The sequence below is a fragment of the Bombina bombina genome, chromosome 7, assembly GCF_027579735.1.
Source record: "Bombina bombina isolate aBomBom1 chromosome 7, aBomBom1.pri, whole genome shotgun sequence".
NCBI classification, from domain to species: domain Eukaryota; kingdom Metazoa; phylum Chordata; class Amphibia; order Anura; family Bombinatoridae; genus Bombina; species Bombina bombina.
The window spans coordinates 209,221,765-209,243,009 of NC_069505.1; the positions used below are offsets into that span (position 1 = coordinate 209,221,765).

The following is a 21,245-nucleotide window of genomic DNA, read 5'->3' on the forward strand; positions in this document are numbered from 1 at the left end:
CTAAGTATAGCGTTCGTGTAGAGGAGGTTGCTAGTAATGTGTAAGAATGGTTTCTGGAGGTTTTGCTACATATGGTACTTTTATACAATGGCTAAGTATAGCGTTCGTGTAGAGGAGGTTGCTAGTAATGTGTAAGAATGGTTTCTGGAGGTGTTGCTACTTATGGTACTTTTATACAATGGCTAAGTATAGCGTTAGTGTAGAGGAACTTGCTAGTAATGTGTAAGAATGGTTTCTGGAGGTTTTGCTACATATGGTACTTTTATACAATGGTTAAGTATAGCGTTCGTGTAGAGGAGGTTGCTAGTAATGTGTAAGAATGGTTTCTGGAGGTTTTGCTACATATGGTACTTTTATACAATGGCTAAGTATAGCGTTAGTGTAGAGGAACTTGCTAGTAATGTGTAAGAATGGTTTCTGGAGGTTTTGCTACATATGGTACTTTTATACAATGGCTAAGTATAGCGTTAGTGTAGAGGAACTTGCTAGTAATGTGTAAGAATGGTTTCTGGAGGTTTTGCTACATATGGTACTTTTATACAATGGCTAAGTATAGCGTTCGTGTAGAGGAGGTTGCTAGTAATGTGTAAGAATGGTTTCTGGAGGTTTTGCTACATATGGTACTTTTATACAATGGCTAAGTATAGCGTTCGTGTAGAGGAGGTTGCTAGTAATGTGTAAGAATGGTTTCTGGAGGTTTTGCTACATATGGTACTTTTATACAATGGCTAAGTATAGCGTTAGTGTAGAGGAACTTGCTAGTAATGTGTAAGAATGGTTTCTGGAGGCTTTGCTACATATGGTACTTTTATACAATGGCTAAGTATAGCGTTAGTGTAGAGGAACTTGCTAGTAATGTGTAAGAATGGTTTCTGGAGGTTTTGCTACATATGGTACTTTTATACAATGGCTAAGTATAGCGTTAGTGTAGAGGAACTTGCTAGTAATGTGTAAGAATGGTTTCTGGAGGTTTTGCTACATATGGTACTTTTATACAATGGCTAAGTATAGCGTTCGTGTAGAGGAGGTTGCTAGTAATGTGTAAGAATGGTTTCTGGAGGTTTTGCTACATATGGTACTTTTATACAATGGCTAAGTATAGCGTTCGTGTAGAGGAGGTTGCTAGTAATGTGTAAGAATGGTTTCTGGAGGTTTTGCTACATATGGTACTTTTATACAATGGCTAAGTATAGCGTTAGTGTAGAGGAACTTGCTAGTAATGTGTAAGAATGGTTTCTGGAGGTTTTGCTACATATGGTACTTTTATACAATGGCTAAGTATAGCGTTCGTGTAGAGGAGGTTGCTAGTAATGTGTAAGAATGGTTTCTGGAGGTTTTGCTACATATGGTACTTTTATACAATGGCTAAGTATAGCGTTCGTGTAGAGGAGGTTGCTAGTAATGTGTAAGAATGGTTTCTGGAGGTTTTGCTACATATGGTACTTTTATACAATGGCTAAGTATAGCGTTAGTGTAGAGGAACTTGCTAGTAATGTGTAAGAATGGTTTCTGGAGGTTTTGCTACATATGGTACTTTTATACAATGGCTAAGTATAGCGTTCGTGTAGAGGAGGTTGCTAGTAATGTGTAAGAATGGTTTCTGGAGGTTTTGCTACATATGGTACTTTTATACAATGGCTAAGTATAGCGTTAGTGTAGAGGAACTTGCTAGTAATGTGTAAGAATGGTTTCTGGAGGTTTTGCTACATATGGTACTTTTATACAATGGCTAAGTATAGCGTTCGTGTAGAGGAGGTTGCTAGTAATGTGTAAGAATGGTTTCTGGAGGTTTTGCTACATATGGTACTTTTATACAATGGCTAAGTATATGTACTTGGTTAGTTTTTTGCATTCATACACATTATGTAGTTTACAGGCAAAACCACATTAAATATTGTTAGCTGCTTTTTAAAATACACTTAAAGGGATATGAAACACAATTTTTCTTCATGATTCAGATAGAGCAGCAATTTAAAACAAATTTCTACTTTACTTCTATTAGCAATTGTCCTTCTTTCCCTTGGTATCTTCTTTTGAAATGCAGGGACATAAGCTTAGGAATCAGCCCATTTCTGAGGCACTTTATGGCAGCGATTTTACAAAAATGTTATCCATTTGCCAGAGCACTAGAGGGCAGCACTATACCCTGCCATATAGTATCCATCCAGATGCCTACCTAGGTATCTCTTTAACACAGAACATCACAGAAATGAAGCAAATTTGATAATAAAAGTAAATTGGAAACTGTTTTAGCATGGTCTGCACTGTCTGAATCACAACAGGACTTTTTGAGTTTTATATCCCTTTAATCTGGTTTGACATGCACAGCGCTACCCACACAGTGATTGTTATGAGGAAGACTTTGGGCTTGTGATTTGTGCCAGCTCAGGCAGGTTTGTTGTGTGAAAATGTCATTGAAAAACCACATGGACAAGTCTGTCACACAAATCTGCATGTAAGTGTGCTAAAAACGTTCTCAATCGGGATCCTAGAGATCTTCACTATAAGACAGGGGGCAAATATAGGTAAGATAGCAGCACAGACAGATATGGTACTGATCTTTCATATAAAAAAAACAAGTGTAGCATTCAAGGGAGCAGTTTCTCATAGGTTTTGTTTTTAGATAAATAAAATATTGTTTTCCCTAAAAATGTAAATGTGTAAACTTCCCTGTTGCTTTCACCCAGATACAAACGTTTGAATGTTTTCATGCCATCATACACACTTCTGCATGTGCTTATGTGTGGCTCTGCGTTTTCTAGTACTTTACGAGTCGCTGCACTTATGGGTTGTAGTTATTTGAATAAGCATGACAATAGGCATATGGTGTGGATGCTTATTGCCTAATACACATGCATTCACATGGCAGATCATTTGGCAACTAGCTGTAAAAGTGATGGGAGACTACACGAAGGGGACATTTATCAAGCTGCAGGTGGACCGTTTCTGAAGCAGAGAACCTGTTTGCTGGCTATCGCAACTTATGATGCAGCATTGCTTGGTAAAAAGGTTGCACAAGAGTTCTGTTGTGCAATGCAACCTCTGCTCTTAAAGGGACAGTCTACACCAGAATTGTTATTGTTTAAATATATAGATAATCCCTTTATTACCCATTCCCCAGTTTTGCATAACCAACACAGCTATATTAGTATATGTTTTACATATGTGATTACCTTGTATCTAAGCCTCTGCAGACTGCCCCCTTATGTCAGTGCTTTTGACAGATATGCAGTTTAGCCTATTAGTGCAGACTCCTAAATAACTCCATGGGAGTGAGCACAATGTTATCTATATGACACACATGAACTAGTACTGTCTAATGCTCTGAGCTAAGAGGCGGGTTTTAACGGTTTAGAAATCAGTTTGAGCCTAGCTAGGTTTAGCTTTTAAAAAATACCACCAAGGGAACAAAGCAAATGTAATGATAAAAGTCAATTGGAGAGTTGTTTAAAATGACATGCCCTATATGAATTATGAAAGTTTAATTTTGACTAGACTGTCCCTTTTAAGCAACCGTTCGAGGAAGACCAGGGCCCGTTAATTGCCCTGAGGGAACGAGATTATGAAGAGGATAAATTAAATTGTGTGGTTGTAGGCTCGAGCATTTAGCCTGCAACACAGAAGCTGCAAATGCAGCTTAATAAATTATACCCATAATCATACCAAAAAACACATGCACTGCCAAAGAGGCTGCAATTCAGTGTCGTCCATAGTTTTTTAGTTGTTTGGTTTAAGGGGCCATTATAGTGGGCTAGTAACCCTGCAATGCTATGTGCTTAACCCCTGTAAAGGTGTTTAAACACACAGTGAAAGTACTGCTCAGGTGTCGTAGACACATCTGCTTACCCAATCAGCTGCAATGATCACATAGCTGATTGGATGGGTAGTGCTGTCAGTTCTGAACCAGCAGTGCTCTGTGGCTCATGAGCAGTACTTAAACTGTGTGTCTAACCCCTTGTGTGCCTAACATAGCATTGCAGCGTCGCTTTTGTTAAAATTGCATTCTCTACCAAGTTATAGTGACGTATTAATGGCCTTTTAAGCTCATTATATGAAGTTTGTGAATGACATATTTCCTCAACAATCCAACATATATTGCTCTGGCTATAAAACGTGGTTATGTATCTTCATGTGGCGCTTACTACTTTGCGTAGTTTAATAACTTGTCACTTGACAGAATGTTCATTTGTTGCTTGATTGCAGTTTTTCTATAGCATAAAAATAATGAACTAATTGTTTTGTTTTGTAGGGGACCAAAAACGAGCACAGTGATGGTGAAGAGGAGGAATCTGGTCTAATTCAGCCGGCCCATATATTTGCTCCAAAAAGCTTAGTATTGGTGTCTAGATTAGATTATCCTGAGATTTTTAGGGTAAGTTATTTAAGACATTTTATTTATTTTTGAAATATGATTTGACATGGTTTTTTTTAGAATTATATATGCAAGAAATGGAACAGCAGCTCTGGAGAAAAATCTTTTTCAGAATATTTGTTTTATTTAATTTTATTAATTTGTTTAAAGGGACACTCAAGTCAAAATTAAACTTTCATGATTCAGATAGAGCATGACATTTTAAGCAACTTTCTAATATACTCCTATTATCCATTTTCTTCGTTCTCTTGGTATCTTGATTTAAAAAATCAGGAATATAAGCTTATGAGCCGGCCAATATTTGTTTCAGCACCTGGATAGCATTTGATGATTGGTGGCCAACTGCAGCCACCAATCAGCAAGCGCTATCTAGGGTACACAAAAAAATAGGTAAATTAGAGTAAATTAGAAAGTTTCTTAAAATTGCGAGCTCTATCTGAATAATGAAACAACAAAAAATTGCTTTGGTGTCCCTTTAAACAACTTTACAATTTACATCCATTAACAAAATGTGCACAATTTTTTTTTTTTTATATATTTACACATTTTGAGTCACAGAATATAAGTATATGCATTTGTGATTGGCTGATGGCTGTCACATGATGCAGGAGTTGAAATAGACATAACTTTGAAATTTGTCAGAAAAAAATCTACTACTCATTTGAAGTTCAGACTAAGTGCTATTGCATTGTCTTGTTATTGTGCATTTGATGATTTTGCAAACCTACTGTATTTATTGGCCCTTTAATAATAGATCAGCTCTATCAAGTTACTTAATCCAATTAATTGTCAATAATTTCTATCTCTGTTTTCCAACTAGTCTGGCTGGCTGTTGTCTGGCTCCTTATCTTCATTTAAATCTAGCAATCTCTAAATTCAGGTGTTCCAAAATGTGATTAAAAAAGAACCCTTAAAAAAATATATATACTGTATGTATATGTATGTATATGTATATATATATATATATATATATATATATATATATATATATATATATATATATATATATATATATATATATACAGTATCCCACAACAGTGAGTACACACCTCACATTTTTGTAAATATTTTATTATATCTTTTGTGTAAGCCTGTATAACAGTGTAAATGTGCTGTCCCCTCAAAATAACTCAACACACAGTCATTAATGTCTAAACTGTTGGCAACAAAAGTGAGTACACCCCTAAGTGGAAATGTCCAAATTGGGCCCAGTTAGCCATTTTCCCTCCCCGGTGTCTTGTGACTCGTTAGTGTTACAAGGTCTCAGGTATGAATGGGGAGCAGGTGTGTTCAGTTTGGTGTTATCGCTCTCATACTGGTCACTGGACGTTCAACATGGCACCTCATGGCAAAGAACTCTCTGAGGACCTGAAAACAAGAATTGTTGCTCTACATAAAGATGGCCTAGACTATTAGACGATTGCCAAGACCCTGAAACTGAGCTGCAGCACGGTGGGCAAGATCATACAGCGGTTTCACAGGACAGGTTTCACTCAGAACAGGCCTCGCCATGGTCGACCAAAGAAGTTGGGTGTACGTGTTTAGCGTCATATCCAGAGGTTGTCTTTGGGAAATAGACATATGAGTGCTGCCAGCCTTGCTGCAGAGGTTGAAGGGGTGGGGGATCAGCCTGTCAGTGCTCAGACCATACGCTGCACACTGCATCAAATTGGTCGGCATGGCTGTGTTCCCAGAAGGAACGTTCTTCTAAAGATTATGCACAAGAAAGTCTGCAAACAGTTTGCTGAAGACAAGCAGACTAAGGACATGGATTACTGGAACCATGTCCTGTGATCTGATGAGACCAAGATAAACTTGTTTGGTTCAGGTGGTGGCAACCAGGTGAGGAGTACAAAGACAAGTGTGTCTTGCCTACAGTCAAGCATGCCGGCACTGGGGAGCTACAGTTCATTGAGGGATCCATGAATGCCAGCATGTACTGTGACATACTGAAGCAGAGCATGATCCCCTCTCTTCGGAGACTGGACTGCAGGGCAGTATTCCAACATAACGACCCCAAACACACCTCCAAGACGACCACTGCCTTGCTAAAGAAGCTGAGGGTAAAGGTGATGAACTGGCCAATCATGTCTCCAGACCAAAACCCTATTGAGCATCTGTGGGGCATCCTCAAATGGAAGGTGGGGGAGCGCAAGGTCTCGAACATCCACCAGCTCCAGGATGTTGTCATGGAGGAGTGGAAGAAGACTCCAGTGACAACATGTGAAGCTCTGGTGAACTCCATGCCCAAGAGGGTTAAGGCAGTGCTGAAAAATAATGGTGGCCACACAAAATATTGACACTTTGAGCACAATTTGGACATTTCCACTTAGGTGTGTTCTCACTTTTGCTGCCAACGGTTTAGACATTAATGGATGTGTGTTATTTTGAGGGGACAGCAAATTTACACTGTTATACAGACTGTACACTCACTACTTTACATTGTAGGAATGTGTAATTTCTTCAGTTTTGTCACATAAAAAGATATAATAAAATATTTACAATAAATTGAGGGGTGAACTCACTTTTGTTGGATACTGTGTGTGTGTGTATGTGTATATATATATATATATATATATATATATATATATATTTAGAAAGAAGCACACTCACAGGAACAAACAACCGGCTCAATACCATTGTTACCCTGTTCTCTGGCGATTTACCACCTGGATGCAGCTTCTTTTTAGCCCAGTAATGCGTTTCACAGAGTAGAACTTTCCTGTAGTATATCAGTCTGATCCCGCCTATTACGGTCAGTCCAGCACCGAAATACCAGGCAATTCCTCTCTGAACAAGGAACACAGCAACCCCAGACAATCGTTTCGGCCTCCATTGGGCCTCGTCAGTGAGGTGTAGCTATATCTCTCTCTCCTCTCTCTCTCTGTCTCTCTCTCTCTCTCTCTCTCATCACACTGTCTCAATCATTCAGAAAAAAAGGTTACAAATCAAGGGTTATAAACAAACAAATTAACTCTGCCCTCAATACCCCACGTGAACACTTGCTACAATACAGGGAGAAGAAAAACATATTGCGTATGCCATTAGTATTCAAATATAACCCTGCTATAAAGGAATCCGAAAAATCATGAAATACTTAGTCACTACTCTTAGAGGATCCCACACTCAAAAAAATATTTCCAAAACCCCCTATCCTGGCACTCAGAGAACCACCCAACCTAAAGCAGAAACTGGTCCACATGAAGCTACCCCTTGATAAAAAGAAGACTCAGAATGGAACCAAGTGCTGCAACAGAGCTCTCTGCAAACTGTCAGCACATTTGTTGGAAGCAGCACAGCAAATCACAAAAGCAAGTCCTATAAGATTAAAGGTGCATATTCATGTTTTTCTGCAAATGTGGTTTACATGATACATTGCACTGCATGTGAAGTGGGATGTTATACTGGAGAGACAAGCCACCAAAAACTTCACCTTAAGATGAACTTACACAGACACCCAATCAAAAACCACTGTGAAACAAAATACTGTACCCCTGTTGGTCACCATTTCACCCAAACTGACCACTCCATCCAAAACCTCAAAATCAAATATCTCAGAGGCAACTTCAAAAACACCATGGAAAAAAACCCCTTTGAAATGAAAATGATAATGCAATTCAACTTGCTAAATTCTGTACTAAATGTGGACTTTGGTTTCTTAACCCATTATCAAAAAATGTTGTAATGTACTTTCATATACTGTCATATATACATATATTTTGTCATTATTATTATTCCCCTTTTTCTTTCTTTCCTTTCTCCTTTTTTGACTATCTTATATTCCCCTGTATACCTAATTTCACATCTTTATACATATTGATTCCATGTTGATATATATAACTTTGTCAGTATATGCTCTATGTATAACCATTTATTTCCCCTGCCTGTTATCCTTCACTGGACACTGTATGCCTCTGTCACCTTAACCCTCCTCCCCCTGCAATCAGACCTCTGTAACACTTTCTTTCTTTTTAGCCTGTGTTTTAAGATATAATCTGTAAATTCCATCAAGTTGGTCAGTATTGCTTCAGTCTTGAAAAAGAAAGACATTCTTCCGGAAGCTTGTCAACTTATAAATGTATAGTTAGTCCAATAAAAAAGTATCATTGCTAAATGCATTACTCTTGTTATTTTGCTGATGAAGGGGATAACATCCCCGAAAATGTTCCATTAAAGTAATCTAATTGGTTTGGAAAAAGTCCTGTGAGTGCAGTTTATTGTTCGAATATACCACTATATCGTTGCACCCAGGCAGGTGACTACAGGTGGGTCGAGCTGCAGATTGGTATGTCCAGAGAGAGCACACGCCGTAGATAAAGTATTTATTAGTGGTGTTAAAGTTTCCAGGGAACAACCCAGTCCTCAGACTCCTGTGGAAAAACAAGTTGTTGTTTTTCCACTGGAGTCTGAGGACGGGGGGTTGTTCCCCGAAAACGTTAACTCCACTAATAAATACTTTATCCACGGTGAGTGCTCTCTCTGGACATTTTTTCTATATATTTCTGAGAGCACCCCGACTTTGCACAAAATAACAGTGAGTGCTGGTACTTCACTTCAGTATATATATATATATATATAGATAGATCTAAATATATAGACATGCGCTCACACAGCCTTCAATGAATCGTGTGCAACTTGTCCCTTTTCACAGTTCAGCATAACAGGTATGATGTTTGGATAATATATTGTTCATATTTGTTTAAGTAACATTTTTTTCTACCCATTTTACATGAAAAAATTTTGTTAGCTGTGGTTCTTTAGTTACTGCCTGGAAAAAAATGAAGTTTTCAATTCCTTTAATTCTTTTGTAAATTGTAGAGAATAAATAAATAAAAGAACCTTTTAATGAGCACTAAGCCCTGAGTGGAAAGAGCAGATTTCTCTTAAGTGTATCCAGTCCACGGATCATCCATTACTTATGGGATATTCTCCTTCTCAACAGGAAGTTGCAAGAGGATCACCCACAGCAGAGCTGCTATATAGCTCCTCCCCTCACTGCCATATCCAGTCATTCTCTTGCAACTCTCAACTAAGATGGAGGTCGTAGGAGGACTGTGGTGTTTTATACTTAGCTTATTTCTTCAATCAAAAGTTGTTATTTTCAAATGGTACCGGAGTGTACTGTTTATCTCAGGCAGTATTTGGAAGAGGAATCTGCCTGCGTTTTCTATGATCTTAGCAGAAGTAACTAAGATCCTTTGCTGTTCTCACATATTCTGAGGAGTGAGGTAACTTCAGAGGGGGAATAGCGTGCAGGTTTCTCCAACATAGGTGTGTCCGGTCCACGGCGTCATCCTTACTTGTGGGATATTCTCTTCCCCAACAGGAAATGGCAAAGAGCCCAGCAAAGCTGGTCACATGATCCCTCCTAGGCTCCGCCTACCCCAGTCATTCTCTTTGCCGTTGTACAGGCAACATCTCCACGGAGATGGCTTAGAGTTTTTTAGTGTTTAACTGTAGTTTTTATTATTCAATCAAGAGTTTGTTATTTTGAAATAGTGCTGGTATGTACTATTTACTCAGAAACAGAAAAGAGATGAAGATTTCTGTTTGTATGAGGAAAATGATTTTAGCAACCGTCACTAAAATCCATGGCTGTTCCACACAGGACTGTTGAGAGCAATTAACTTCAGTTGGGGGAACAGTGAGCAGTCTCTTGCTGCTTGAGGTATGACACATTCTAACAAGACGATGTAATGCTGGAAGCTGTCATTTTCCCTATGGGATCCGGTAAGCCATGTTTATCAAGATCGTAAATAAGGGCTTCACAAGGGCTTATTAAGACTGTAGACTTTTTCTGGGCTAAATCGATTCTTTATTAACACATATTTAGCCTTGAGGAATCATTTATTCTGGGTATTTTGATATAATAATATCGGCAGGCACTGTTTTAGACACCTTATTCTTTAGGGGCTTTCCCAAATCATAGGCAGAGCCTCATTTTCGCGCCGGTGTTGCGCACTTGTTTCTCCAACATAGGTGTGTCCGGTCCACGGCGTCATCCTTACTTGTGGGATATTCTCTTCCCCAACAGGAAATGGCAAAGAGCCCAGCAAAGCTGGTCACATGATCCCTCCTAGGCTCCGCCTACCCCAGTCATTCTCTTTGCCGTTGTACAGGCAACATCTCCACGGAGATGGCTTAGAGTTTTTTAGTGTTTAACTGTAGTTTTTATTATTCAATCAAGAGTTTGTTATTTTGAAATAGTGCTGGTATGTACTATTTACTCAGAAACAGAAAAGAGATGAAGATTTCTGTTTGTATGAGGAAAATGATTTTAGCAACCGTAACTAAAATCCATGGCTGTTCCACACAGGACTGTTGAGAGCAATTAACTTCAGTTGGGGGAACAGTGTGCAGTCTCTTGCTGCTTGAGGTATGACACATTCTAACAAGACGATGTAATGCTGGAAGCTGTCATTTTCCCTATGGGATCCGGTAAGCCATGTTTATTACGATCGTAAATAAGGGCTTCACAAGGGCTTATTAAGACTGTAGACTGTTTCTGGGCTAAATCGATTCATTATTAACACATATTTAGCCTTGAGGAATCATTTTATCTGGGTATTTTTGATATAATAATATCGGCAGGCACTGTATTAGACACCTTATTCCTTAGGGGCTTTCCCAAAGCTTAAGCAGAGCCTCATTTTCGCGCCGGTGTGGCGCACTTGTTTTTGAGAGGCATGGCATGCAGTCGCATGTGAGAGGAGCTCTGATACTTAGAAAAGACTTTCTGAAGGCGTCATTTGGTATCGTATTCCCCTTTGGGCTTGGTTGGGTCTCAGCAAAGCAGATACCAGGGACTGTAAAGGGGTTAAAGTTTAAAACGGCTCCGGTTCCGTTATTTTAAGGGTTAAAGCTTCCAAATTTGGTGTGCAATACTTTTAAGGCTTTAAGACACTGTGGTGAAAATTTGGTGAATTTTGAACAATTCCTTCATGTTTTTTCGCAATTGCAGTAATAAAGTGTGTTCAGTTTAAAATTTAAAGTGACAGTAACGGTTTTATTTTAAAACGTTTTTGTACTTTGTTATCAAGTTTATGCCTGTTTAACATGTCTGAACTACCAGATAGACTGTGTTCTGAATGTGGGGAAGCCAGAATTCCTATTCATTTAAATAAATGTGATTTATGTGATAATGACAATGATGCCCAAGATGATTCCTCAAGTGAGGGGAGTAAGCATGGTACTGCATCATTCCCTCCTTCGTCTACACGAGTCTTGCCCACTCAGGAGGCCCCTAGTACATCTAGCGCGCCAATACTCCTTACTATGCAACAATTAACGGCTGTAATGGATAATTCTGTCAAAAACATTTTAGCCAAAATGAACCCTTGTCAGCGTAAGCGTGGCTGCTCTGTTTTAGATACTGAAGAGCATGACGACGCTGATATTCATATCTCTGAAGGGCCCCTAACCCAGTCTGATGGGGCCAGGGAGGTTTTGTCTGAGGGAGAAATTACTGATTCAGGGAACATTTCTCAACAGGCTGAACCTGATGTGATTGCATTTAAATTTAAGTTGGAACATCTCCGCATTCTGCTTAAGGAGGTATTATCCACTCTGGATGATTGTGAAAAGTTGGTCATCCCAGAGAAACTATGTAAAATGGACAAGTTCCTAGAGGTGCCGGGGCTCCCAGAAGCTTTTCCTATACCCAAGCGGGTGGCGGACATTGTTTATAAAGAATGGGAAAGGCCCGGTATTCCTTTCGTCCCTCCCCCCATATTTAAAAAATTGTTTCCTATGGTCGACCCCAGAAAGGACTTATGGCAGACAGTCCCCAAGGTCGAGGGAGCGGTTTCCACTTTAAACAAACGCACCACTATACCCATAGAGGATAGTTGTGCTTTCAAAGATCCTATGGATAAAAAATTAGAAGGTTTGCTTAAAAAGATGTTTGTTCAGCAGGGTTACCTTCTACAACCAATTTCATGCATTGTCCCTGTCGCTACAGCCGCATGTTTCTGGTTCGATGAGCTGATAAAGACGCTCGATAGTGATTCTCCTCCTTATGAGGAGATTATGGACAGAATTAATGCTCTCAAATTGGCTAATTCTTTCACCCTAGACGCCACTTTGCAATTGGCTAGGTTAGCGGCTAAGAATTCTGGGTTTGCTATTGTGGCGCGCAGAGCGCTTTGGTTGAAATCTTGGTCGGCTGATGCGTCTTCCAAGAACAAGCTACTTAACATTCCTTTCAAGGGGAAAACGCTGTTTGGCCCTGACTTGAAAGAGATTATCTCTGATATCACTGGGGGTAAGGGCCACGCCCTTCCTCAGGATCGGCCTTTCAAGGCAAAAAATAGACCTAATTTTCGTCCCTTTCGTAAAAACGGACCAGCCCAAAGTGCTACGTCCTCTAAGCAAGAGGGTAATACTTCTCAAGCCAAGCCAGCTTGGAGACCAATGCAAGGCTGGAACAAGGGAAAGCAGGCCAAGAAACCTGCCACTGCTACCAAGACAGCATGAAATGTTGGCCCCCGATCCGGGACCGGATCTGGTGGGGGGCAGACTCTCTCTCTTCGCTCAGGCTTGGGCAAGAGATGTTCTGGATCCTTGGGCGCTAGAAATAGTCTCCCAAGGTTATCTTCTGGAATTCAAGGGACTTCCCCCAAGGGGGAGGTTCCACAGGTCTCAGTTGTCTTCAGACCACATAAAAAGACAGGCGTTCTTACATTGTGTAGAAGACCTGTTAAAAATGGGAGTGATTCATCCAGTTCCATTAAGAGAACAAGGGATGGGGTTCTACTCCAATCTGTTCATAGTTCCCAAAAAAGAGGGAACGTTCAGACCAATCTTAGATCTCAAGATCTTAAACAAGTTTCTCAAGGTTCCATCGTTCAAGATGGAAACCATTCGAACTATTCTTCCTTCCATCCAGGAAGGTCAATTCATGACCACGGTGGATTTAAAGGATGCGTATCTACATATTCCTATCCACAAGGAACATCATCGGTTCCTAAGGTTCGCATTCCTGGACAAACATTACCAGTTCGTGGCGCTTCCTTTCGGATTAGCCACTGCTCCAAGGATTTTCACAAAGGTACTAGGGTCCCTTCTAGCTGTGCTACGACCAAGGGGCGTTGCGGTAGTACCTTACTTGGACGACATTCTGATTCAAGCGTCGTCCTTTCCTCAAGCAAAGGCTCACACGGACATCGTCCTGGCCTTTCTCAGATCTCACGGATGGAAAGTGAACGAGGAAAAGAGTTCTCTATCCCCGTCAACAAGGGTTCCCTTCTTGGGAACAATTATAGACTCCTTAGAAATGAGGATTTTTCTGACAGAGGTCAGAAAAACAAAACTTCTAGACTCTTGTCGGATACTTCATTCCGTTCCTCTTCCTTCCATAGCTCAGTGCATGGAAGTGATCGGGTTGATGGTAGCGGCAATGGACATAGTTCCTTTTGCGCGCATTCATCTAAGACCATTACAACTGTGCATGCTCAGGGGGACTATACAGACTTGTCTCCGAAGATACAAGTAAATCAGAGGACCAGAGACTCACTCCGTTGGTGGCTGTCCCTGGACAACCTGTCACAAGGGATGACATTCCGCAGACCAGAGTGGGTCATTGTCACGACCGACGCCAGTCTGATGGGCTGGGGCGCGGTCTGGGGATCCCTGAAAGCTCAGGGTCTTTGGTCTCGGGAAGAATCTCTTCTACCGATAAATATTCTGGAGCTGAGAGCGATATTCAATGCTCTCAAGGCCTGGCCTCAGCTAGCGAGGACCAAGTTCATACGGTTTCAATCAGACAACATGACAACTGTTGCGTACATCAACCATCAGGGGGGAACAAGGAGTTCCCTAGCGATGGAAGAAGTGACCAAAATCATTCTATGGGCGGAGTCTCACTCCTGCCACCTGTCTGCTATCCACATCCCAGGAGTGGAAAATTGGGAAGCGGATTTTCTGAGTCGTCAGACATTGCATCCGGGGGAGTGGGAACTCCATCCGGAAATCTTTGCCCAAGTCACTCACCTGTGGGGCATTCCAGACATGGATCTGATGGCCTCTCGTCAGAACTTCAAAGTTCCTTGCTACGGGGCCAGATCCAGGGATCCCAAGGCGGCTCTAGTGGATGCACTAGTAGCACCTTGGACCTTCAAACTAGCTTATGTGTTCCCGCCATTTCCTCTCATCCCCAGGCTGGTAGCCAGGATCAATCAGGAGAGGGCGTCGGTGATCTTGATAGCTCCTGCGTGGCCACGCAGGACTTGGTATGCAGATCTGGTGAATATGTCATCGGCTCCACCTTGGAAGCTACCTTTGAGACGAGACCTTCTTGTTCAGGGTCCGTTCGAACATCCGAATCTGGTTTCACTCCAGCTGACTGCTTGGAGATTGAACGCTTGATTTTATCGAAGCGAGGATTCTCAGATTCTGTTATCGATACTCTTGTTCAGGCCAGAAAGCCTGTAACTAGAAAGATTTACCACAAAATTTGGAAAAAATATATCTGTTGGTGTGAATCTAAAGGATTCCCTTGGGACAAGGTTAAGATTCCTAGGATTCTATCCTTCCTTCAAGAAGGATTGGAAAAAGGATTATCTGCAAGTTCCCTGAAGGGACAGATTTCTGCCTTGTCGGTGTTACTTCACAAAAAGCTGGCAGCTGTGCCAGATGTTCAAGCCTTTGTTCAGGCTCTGGTTAGAATCAAGCCTGTTTACAAACCTTTGACTCCTCCTTGGAGTCTCAATTTAGTTCTTTCAGTTCTTCAGGGGGTTCCGTTTGAACCCTTACATTCCGTTGATATTAAGTTATTATCTTGGAAAGTTTTGTTTTTAGTTGCAATTTCTTCTGCTAGAAGAGTCTCAGAATTATCTGCTCTGCAGTGTTCTCCTCCTTATCTGGTGTTCCATGCAGATAAGGTGGTTTTACGTACTAAACCTGGTTTTCTTCCAAAAGTTGTTTCTAACAAAAACATTAACCAGGAGATTATCGTACCTTCTCTGTGTCCGAAACCAGTTTCAAAGAAGGAACGTTTGTTGCACAATTTGGATGTTGTTCGCGCTCTAAAATTCTATTTAGATGCTACAAAGGATTTTAGACAAACATCTTCCTTGTTTGTTGTTTATTCAGGTAAAAGGAGAGGTCAAAAAGCAACTTCTACCTCTCTCTCTTTTTGGATTAAAAGCATCATCAGATTGGCTTACGAGACTGCCGGACGGCAGCCTCCCGAAAGAATCACAGCTCATTCCACTAGGGCTGTGGCTTCCACATGGGCCTTCAAGAACGAGGCTTCTGTTGATCAGATATGTAGGGCAGCGACTTGGTCTTCACTGCACACTTTTACCAAATTTTACAAGTTTGATACTTTTGCTTCTTCTGAGGCTATTTTTGGGAGAAAGGTTTTGCAAGCCGTGGTGCCTTCCATTTAGGTGACCTGATTTGCTCCCTCCCTTCATCCGTGTCCTAAAGCTTTGGTATTGGTTCCCACAAGTAAGGATGACGCCGTGGACCGGACACACCTATGTTGGAGAAAACAGAATTTATGTTTACCTGATAAATTTCTTTCTCCAACGGTGTGTCCGGTCCACGGCCCGCCCTGGTTTTTTAATCAGGTCTGATAATTTATTTTCTTTAACTACAGTCACCACGGTACCATATGGTTTCTCCTATGCAAATATTCCTCCTTAACGTCGGTCGAATGACTGGGGTAGGCGGAGCCTAGGAGGGATCATGTGACCAGCTTTGCTGGGCTCTTTGCCATTTCCTGTTGGGGAAGAGAATATCCCACAAGTAAGGATGACGCCGTGGACCGGACACACCGTTGGAGAAAGAAATTTATCAGGTAAACATAAATTCTGTTTTTTGAGAGGCATGACATGCAGTCGCATGTGAGAGGAGCTCTGATACTTAGAAAAGACTTTCTGAAGGCGTCATTTGGTATCGTATTCCCCTTTGGGCTTGGTTGGGTCTCAGCAAAGCAGATACCAGGGACTGTAAAGGGGTTAAAGTTAAAAACGGCTCCGGTTCCGTTATTTTAAGGGTTAAAGCTTCCAAATTTGGTGTGCAATACTTTTAAGGCTTTAAGACACTGTGGTGAAAATTTGGTGAATTTTGAACAATTCCTTCATGTTTTTTCGCAATTGCAGTAATAAAGTGTGTTCAGTTTAAAATTTAAAGTGACAGTAACGGTTTTATTTTAAAACGTTTTTTGTACTTTGTTATCAAGTTTATGCCTGTTTAACATGTCTGAACTAACAGATAGACTGTGTTCTGAATGTGGGGAAGCCAGAATTCCCATTCATTTAAATAAATGTGATTTATGTGACAATGACAATGATGCCCAAGATGATTCCTCAAGTGAGGGGAGTAAGCATGGTACTGCATCATTCCCTCCTTCGTCTACACGAGTCTTGCCCACTCAGGAGGCCCCTAGTACATCTAGCGCGCCAATACTCCTTACTATGCAACAATTAACGGCTGTAATGGATAATTCTGTCAAAAACATTTTAGCCAAAATGAACACTTATCAGCGTAAGCGCGACTGCTCTGTTTTAGATACTGAAGAGCATGACGACGCTGATAATAATGGTTCTGAAGGGCCCCTAACCCAGTCTGATGGGGCCAGGGAGGTTTTGTCTGAGGGAGAAATTACTGATTCAGGGAACATTTCTCAACAAGCTGAACCTGATGTGATTACGTTTAAATTTAAGTTGGAACATCTCCGCATTCTGCTTAAGGAGGTATTATCCACTCTGGATGATTGTGACAAGTTGGTCATCCCAGAGAAACTATGTAAAATGGACAAGTTCCTAGAGGTCCCGGGGCTCCCAGAAGCTTTTCCTATACCCAAGCGGGTGGCGGACATTGTTAATAAAGAATGGGAAAGGCCTGGTATTCCTTTCGTCCCTCCCCCCATATTTAAAAAATTGTTTCCTATGGTCGACCCCAGAAAGGACTTATGGCAGACAGTCCCCAAGGTCGAGGGAGCGGTTTCCACTTTAAACAAACGCACCACTATACCCATAGAGGATAGTTGTGCTTTCAAAGATCCTATGGATAAAAAATTAGAAGGTTTACTTAAAAAGATGTTTGTTCAGCAGGGTTACCTTCTACAACCAATTTCATGCATTGTCCCTGTAGCTACAGCCGCATGTTTCTGGTTCGATGAGCTGATAAAGGCGGTCGATAGTGATTCTCCTCCTTATGAGGAGATTATGGACAGAATCAATGCTCTCAAATTGGCTAATTCTTTCACCCTAGACGCCACTTTGCAATTGGCTAGGTTAGCGGCTAAGAATTCTGGGTTTGCTATTGTGGCGCGCAGAGCGCTTTGGTTGAAATCTTGGTCAGCTGATGCGTCTTCCAAGAACAAGCTACTTAACATTCCTTTCAAGGGGAAAACGCTGTTTGGCCCTGACTTGAAAGAGATTATCTCTGATATCACTGGGGGTAAGGGCCACGCCCTTCCTCAGGATCGGCCTTTCAAGGCAAAAAATAAACCTAATTTTCGTCCCTTTCGTAGAAGTGGACCAGCCCAAAGTGCTACGTCCTCTAAGCAAGAGGGTAATACTTCTCAAGCCAAGCCAGCTTGGAGACCAATGCAAGGCTGGAACAAGGGAAAGCAGGCCAAGAAACCTGCCACTGCTACCAAGACAGCATGAAATGTTGGCCCCCGATCCGGGACCGGATCTGGTGGGGGGCAGACTCTCTCTCTTCGCTCAGGCTTGGGCAAGAGATGTTCTGGATCCTTGGGCGCTAGAAATAGTCTCCCAAGGTTATCTTCTGGAATTCAAGGGGCTTCCCCCAAGGGGGAGGTTCCACAGGTCTCAGTTGTCTTCAGACCACATAAAAAGACAGGCATTCTTACATTGTGTAGAAGACCTGTTAAAAATGGGAGTGATTCATCCTGTTCCATTAAGAGAACAAGGGATGGGGTTCTACTCCAATCTGTTCATAGTTCCCAAAAAAGAGGGAACGTTCAGACCAATCTTGGATCTCAAGATCTTAAACAAGTTTCTCAAGGTTCCATCGTTCAAGATGGAAACCATTCGAACTATTCTTCCTTCCATCCAGGAAGGTCAATTCATGACCACAGTGGATTTAAAGGATGCGTATCTACATATTCCTATCCACAAGGAACATCATCGGTTCCTAAGGTTCGCATTCCTGGACAAGCATTACCAGTTCGTGGCGCTTCCTTTCGGATTAGCCACTGCTCCAAGGATTTTCACAAAGGTACTAGGGTCCCTTCTAGCTGTGCTAAGACCAAGGGGCATTGCTGTAGTACCTTACTTGGACGACATTCTGATTCAAGCGTCGTCCCTTCCTCAAGCAAAGGCTCACACGGACATTGTCCTGGCCTTTCTCAGATCTCACGGATGGAAAGTGAACGTGGAAAAGAGTTCTCTATCTCCGTCAACAAGGGTTCCCTTCTTGGGAACAATAATAGACTCCTTAGAAATGAGGATTTTTCTGACAGAGGCCAGAAAAACAAAACTTCTAGACTCTTGTCGGATACTTCATTCCGTTCCTCTTCCTTCCATAGCGCAGTGCATGGAAGTGATCGGTTTGATGGTAGCGGCAATGGACATAGTTCCTTTTGCGCGCATTCATCTAAGACCATTACAACTGTGCATGCTCAGTCAGTGGAATGGGGACTATACAGACTTGTCTCCGAAGATACAAGTAAATCAGAGGACCAGAGACTCACTCCGTTGGTGGCTGTCCCTGGACAACCTGTCACAAGGGATGACATTCCGCAGACCGGAGTGGGTCATCGTCACGACCGACGCCAGTCTGATGGGCTGGGGCGCGGTCTGGGGATCCCTGAAAGCTCAGTGTCTTTGGTCTCGGGAAGAATCTCTTCTACCGATAAATATTCTGGAACTGAGAGCGATATTCAATGCTCTCAAGGCTTGGCCTCAGCTAGCGAGGGCCAAGTTCATACGGTTTCAATCAGACAACATGACAACTGTTGCGTACATCAACCATCAGGGGGGAACAAGGAGTTCCCTAGCGATGGAAGAAGTGACCAAAATCATTCTATGGGCGGAGTCTCACTCCTGCCACCTGTCTGCTATCCACATCCCAGGAGTGGAAAATTGGGAAGCGGATTTTCTGAGTCGTCAGACATTGCATCCGGGGGAGTGGGAACTCCATCCGGAAATCTTTGCCCAAGTCACTCAGCTGTGGGGCATTCCAGACATGGATCTGATGGCCTCTCGTCAGAACTTCAAAGTTCCTTGCTACGGGTCCAGATCCAGGGATCCCAAGGCGGCTCTAGTGGATGCACTAGTAGCACCTTGGACCTTCAAACTAGCTTATGTGTTCCCGCCGTTTCCTCTCATCCCCAGGCTGGTAGCCAGGATCAATCAGGAGAGGGCGTCGGTGATCTTGATAGCTCCTGCGTGGCCACGCAGGACTTGGTATGCAGATCTGGTGAATATGTCATCGGCTCCACCTTGGAAGCTACCTTTGAGACGAGACCTTCTTGTTCAGGGTCCGTTCGAACATCCGAATCTGGTTTCACTCCAGCTGACTGCTTGGAGATTGAACGCTTGATCTTATCGAAGCGAGGGTTCTCAGATTCTGTTATCGATACTCTTGTTCAGGCCAGAAAGCCTGTAACTAGAAAGATTTGCCACAAAATTTGGAAAAATTATATCTGTTGGTGTGAATCTAAAGGATTCCCTTGGGACAAGGTTAAGATTCCTAAGATTCTATCCTTCCTTCAAGAAGGATTGGAAAAAGGATTATCTGCTAGTTCCCTGAAGGGACAGATTTCTGCCTTGTCTGTGTTACTTCACAAAAAGCTGGCAGCTGTGCCAGATGTTCAAGCCTTTGTTCAGGCTCTGGTTAGAATTAAGCCTGTTTACAAACCTTTGACTCCTCCTTGGAGTCTCAACTTAGTTCTTTCAGTTCTTCAGGGGGTTCCGTTTGAACCCTTACATTCCGTTGATATTAAGTTATTATCTTGGAAAGTTTTGTTTTTAGTTGCAATTTCTTCTGCTAGAAGAGTTTCAGAATTATCTGCTCTGCAGTGTTCTCCTCCTTATCTGGTGTTCCATGCAGATAAGGTGGTTTTACGTACTAAACCTGGTTTTCTTCCAAAAGTTGTTTCTAACAAAAACATTAACCAGGAGATTATCGTACCTTCTCTGTGTCCGAAACCAGTTTCAAAGAAGGAACGTTTGTTGCACAATTTGGATGTTGTTCGCGCTCTAAAATTCTATTTAGATGCTACAAAGGATTTTAGACAAACATCTTCCTTGTTTGTTGTTTATTCCGGTAAAAGGAGAGGTCAAAAAGCAACTTCTACCTCTCTCTCTTTTTGGATTAAAAGCATCATCAGATTGGCTTACGAGACTGCCGGACGGCAGCCTCCCGAAAGAATCATGGCTCATTCCACTAGGGCTGTGGCTTCCACATGGGCCTTCAAGAACGAGGCTTCTGTTGATCAGATATGTAGGGCAGCGACTTGGTCTTCACTGCACACTTTTACCAAATTTTACAAGTTTGATACTTTTGCTTCTTCTGAGGCTATTTTTGGGAGAAAGGTTTTGCAAGCCGTGGTGCCTTCCATTTAGGTGACCTGATTTGCTCCCTCCCTTCATCCGTGTCCTAAAGCTTTGGTATTGGTTCCCACAAGTAAGGATGACGCCGTGGACCGGACACACCTATGTTGGAGAAAACAGAATTTATGTTTACCTGATAAATTACTTTCTCCAACGGTGTGTCCGGTCCACGGCCCGCCCTGGTTTTTTTAATCAGGTCTGATAATTTATTTTCTTTAACTACAGTCACCACGGTACCATATGGTTTCTCCTATGCAAATATTCCTCCTTAACGTCGGTCGAATGACTGGGGTAGGCGGAGCCTAGGAGGGATCATGTGACCAGCTTTGCTGGGCTCT

The 21,245-nt window shown here is 41.9% G+C and overlaps 1 protein-coding gene across 1 annotated transcript in view; it reads left to right on the forward strand.

The window, feature by feature from the left end:
- SBF2 (SET binding factor 2) overlaps positions 1-21,245 on the forward strand; it is a 1,344,181-nt gene that overhangs the window by 557,720 nt on the left and 765,216 nt on the right. Inside the window, exon 4 of the mRNA XM_053720592.1 lies at positions 4,250-4,372. Within this exon, the coding sequence (XP_053576567.1) occupies positions 4,250-4,372 (123 nt within the window). The remainder of the gene's footprint in view (positions 1-4,249; positions 4,373-21,245) is intronic.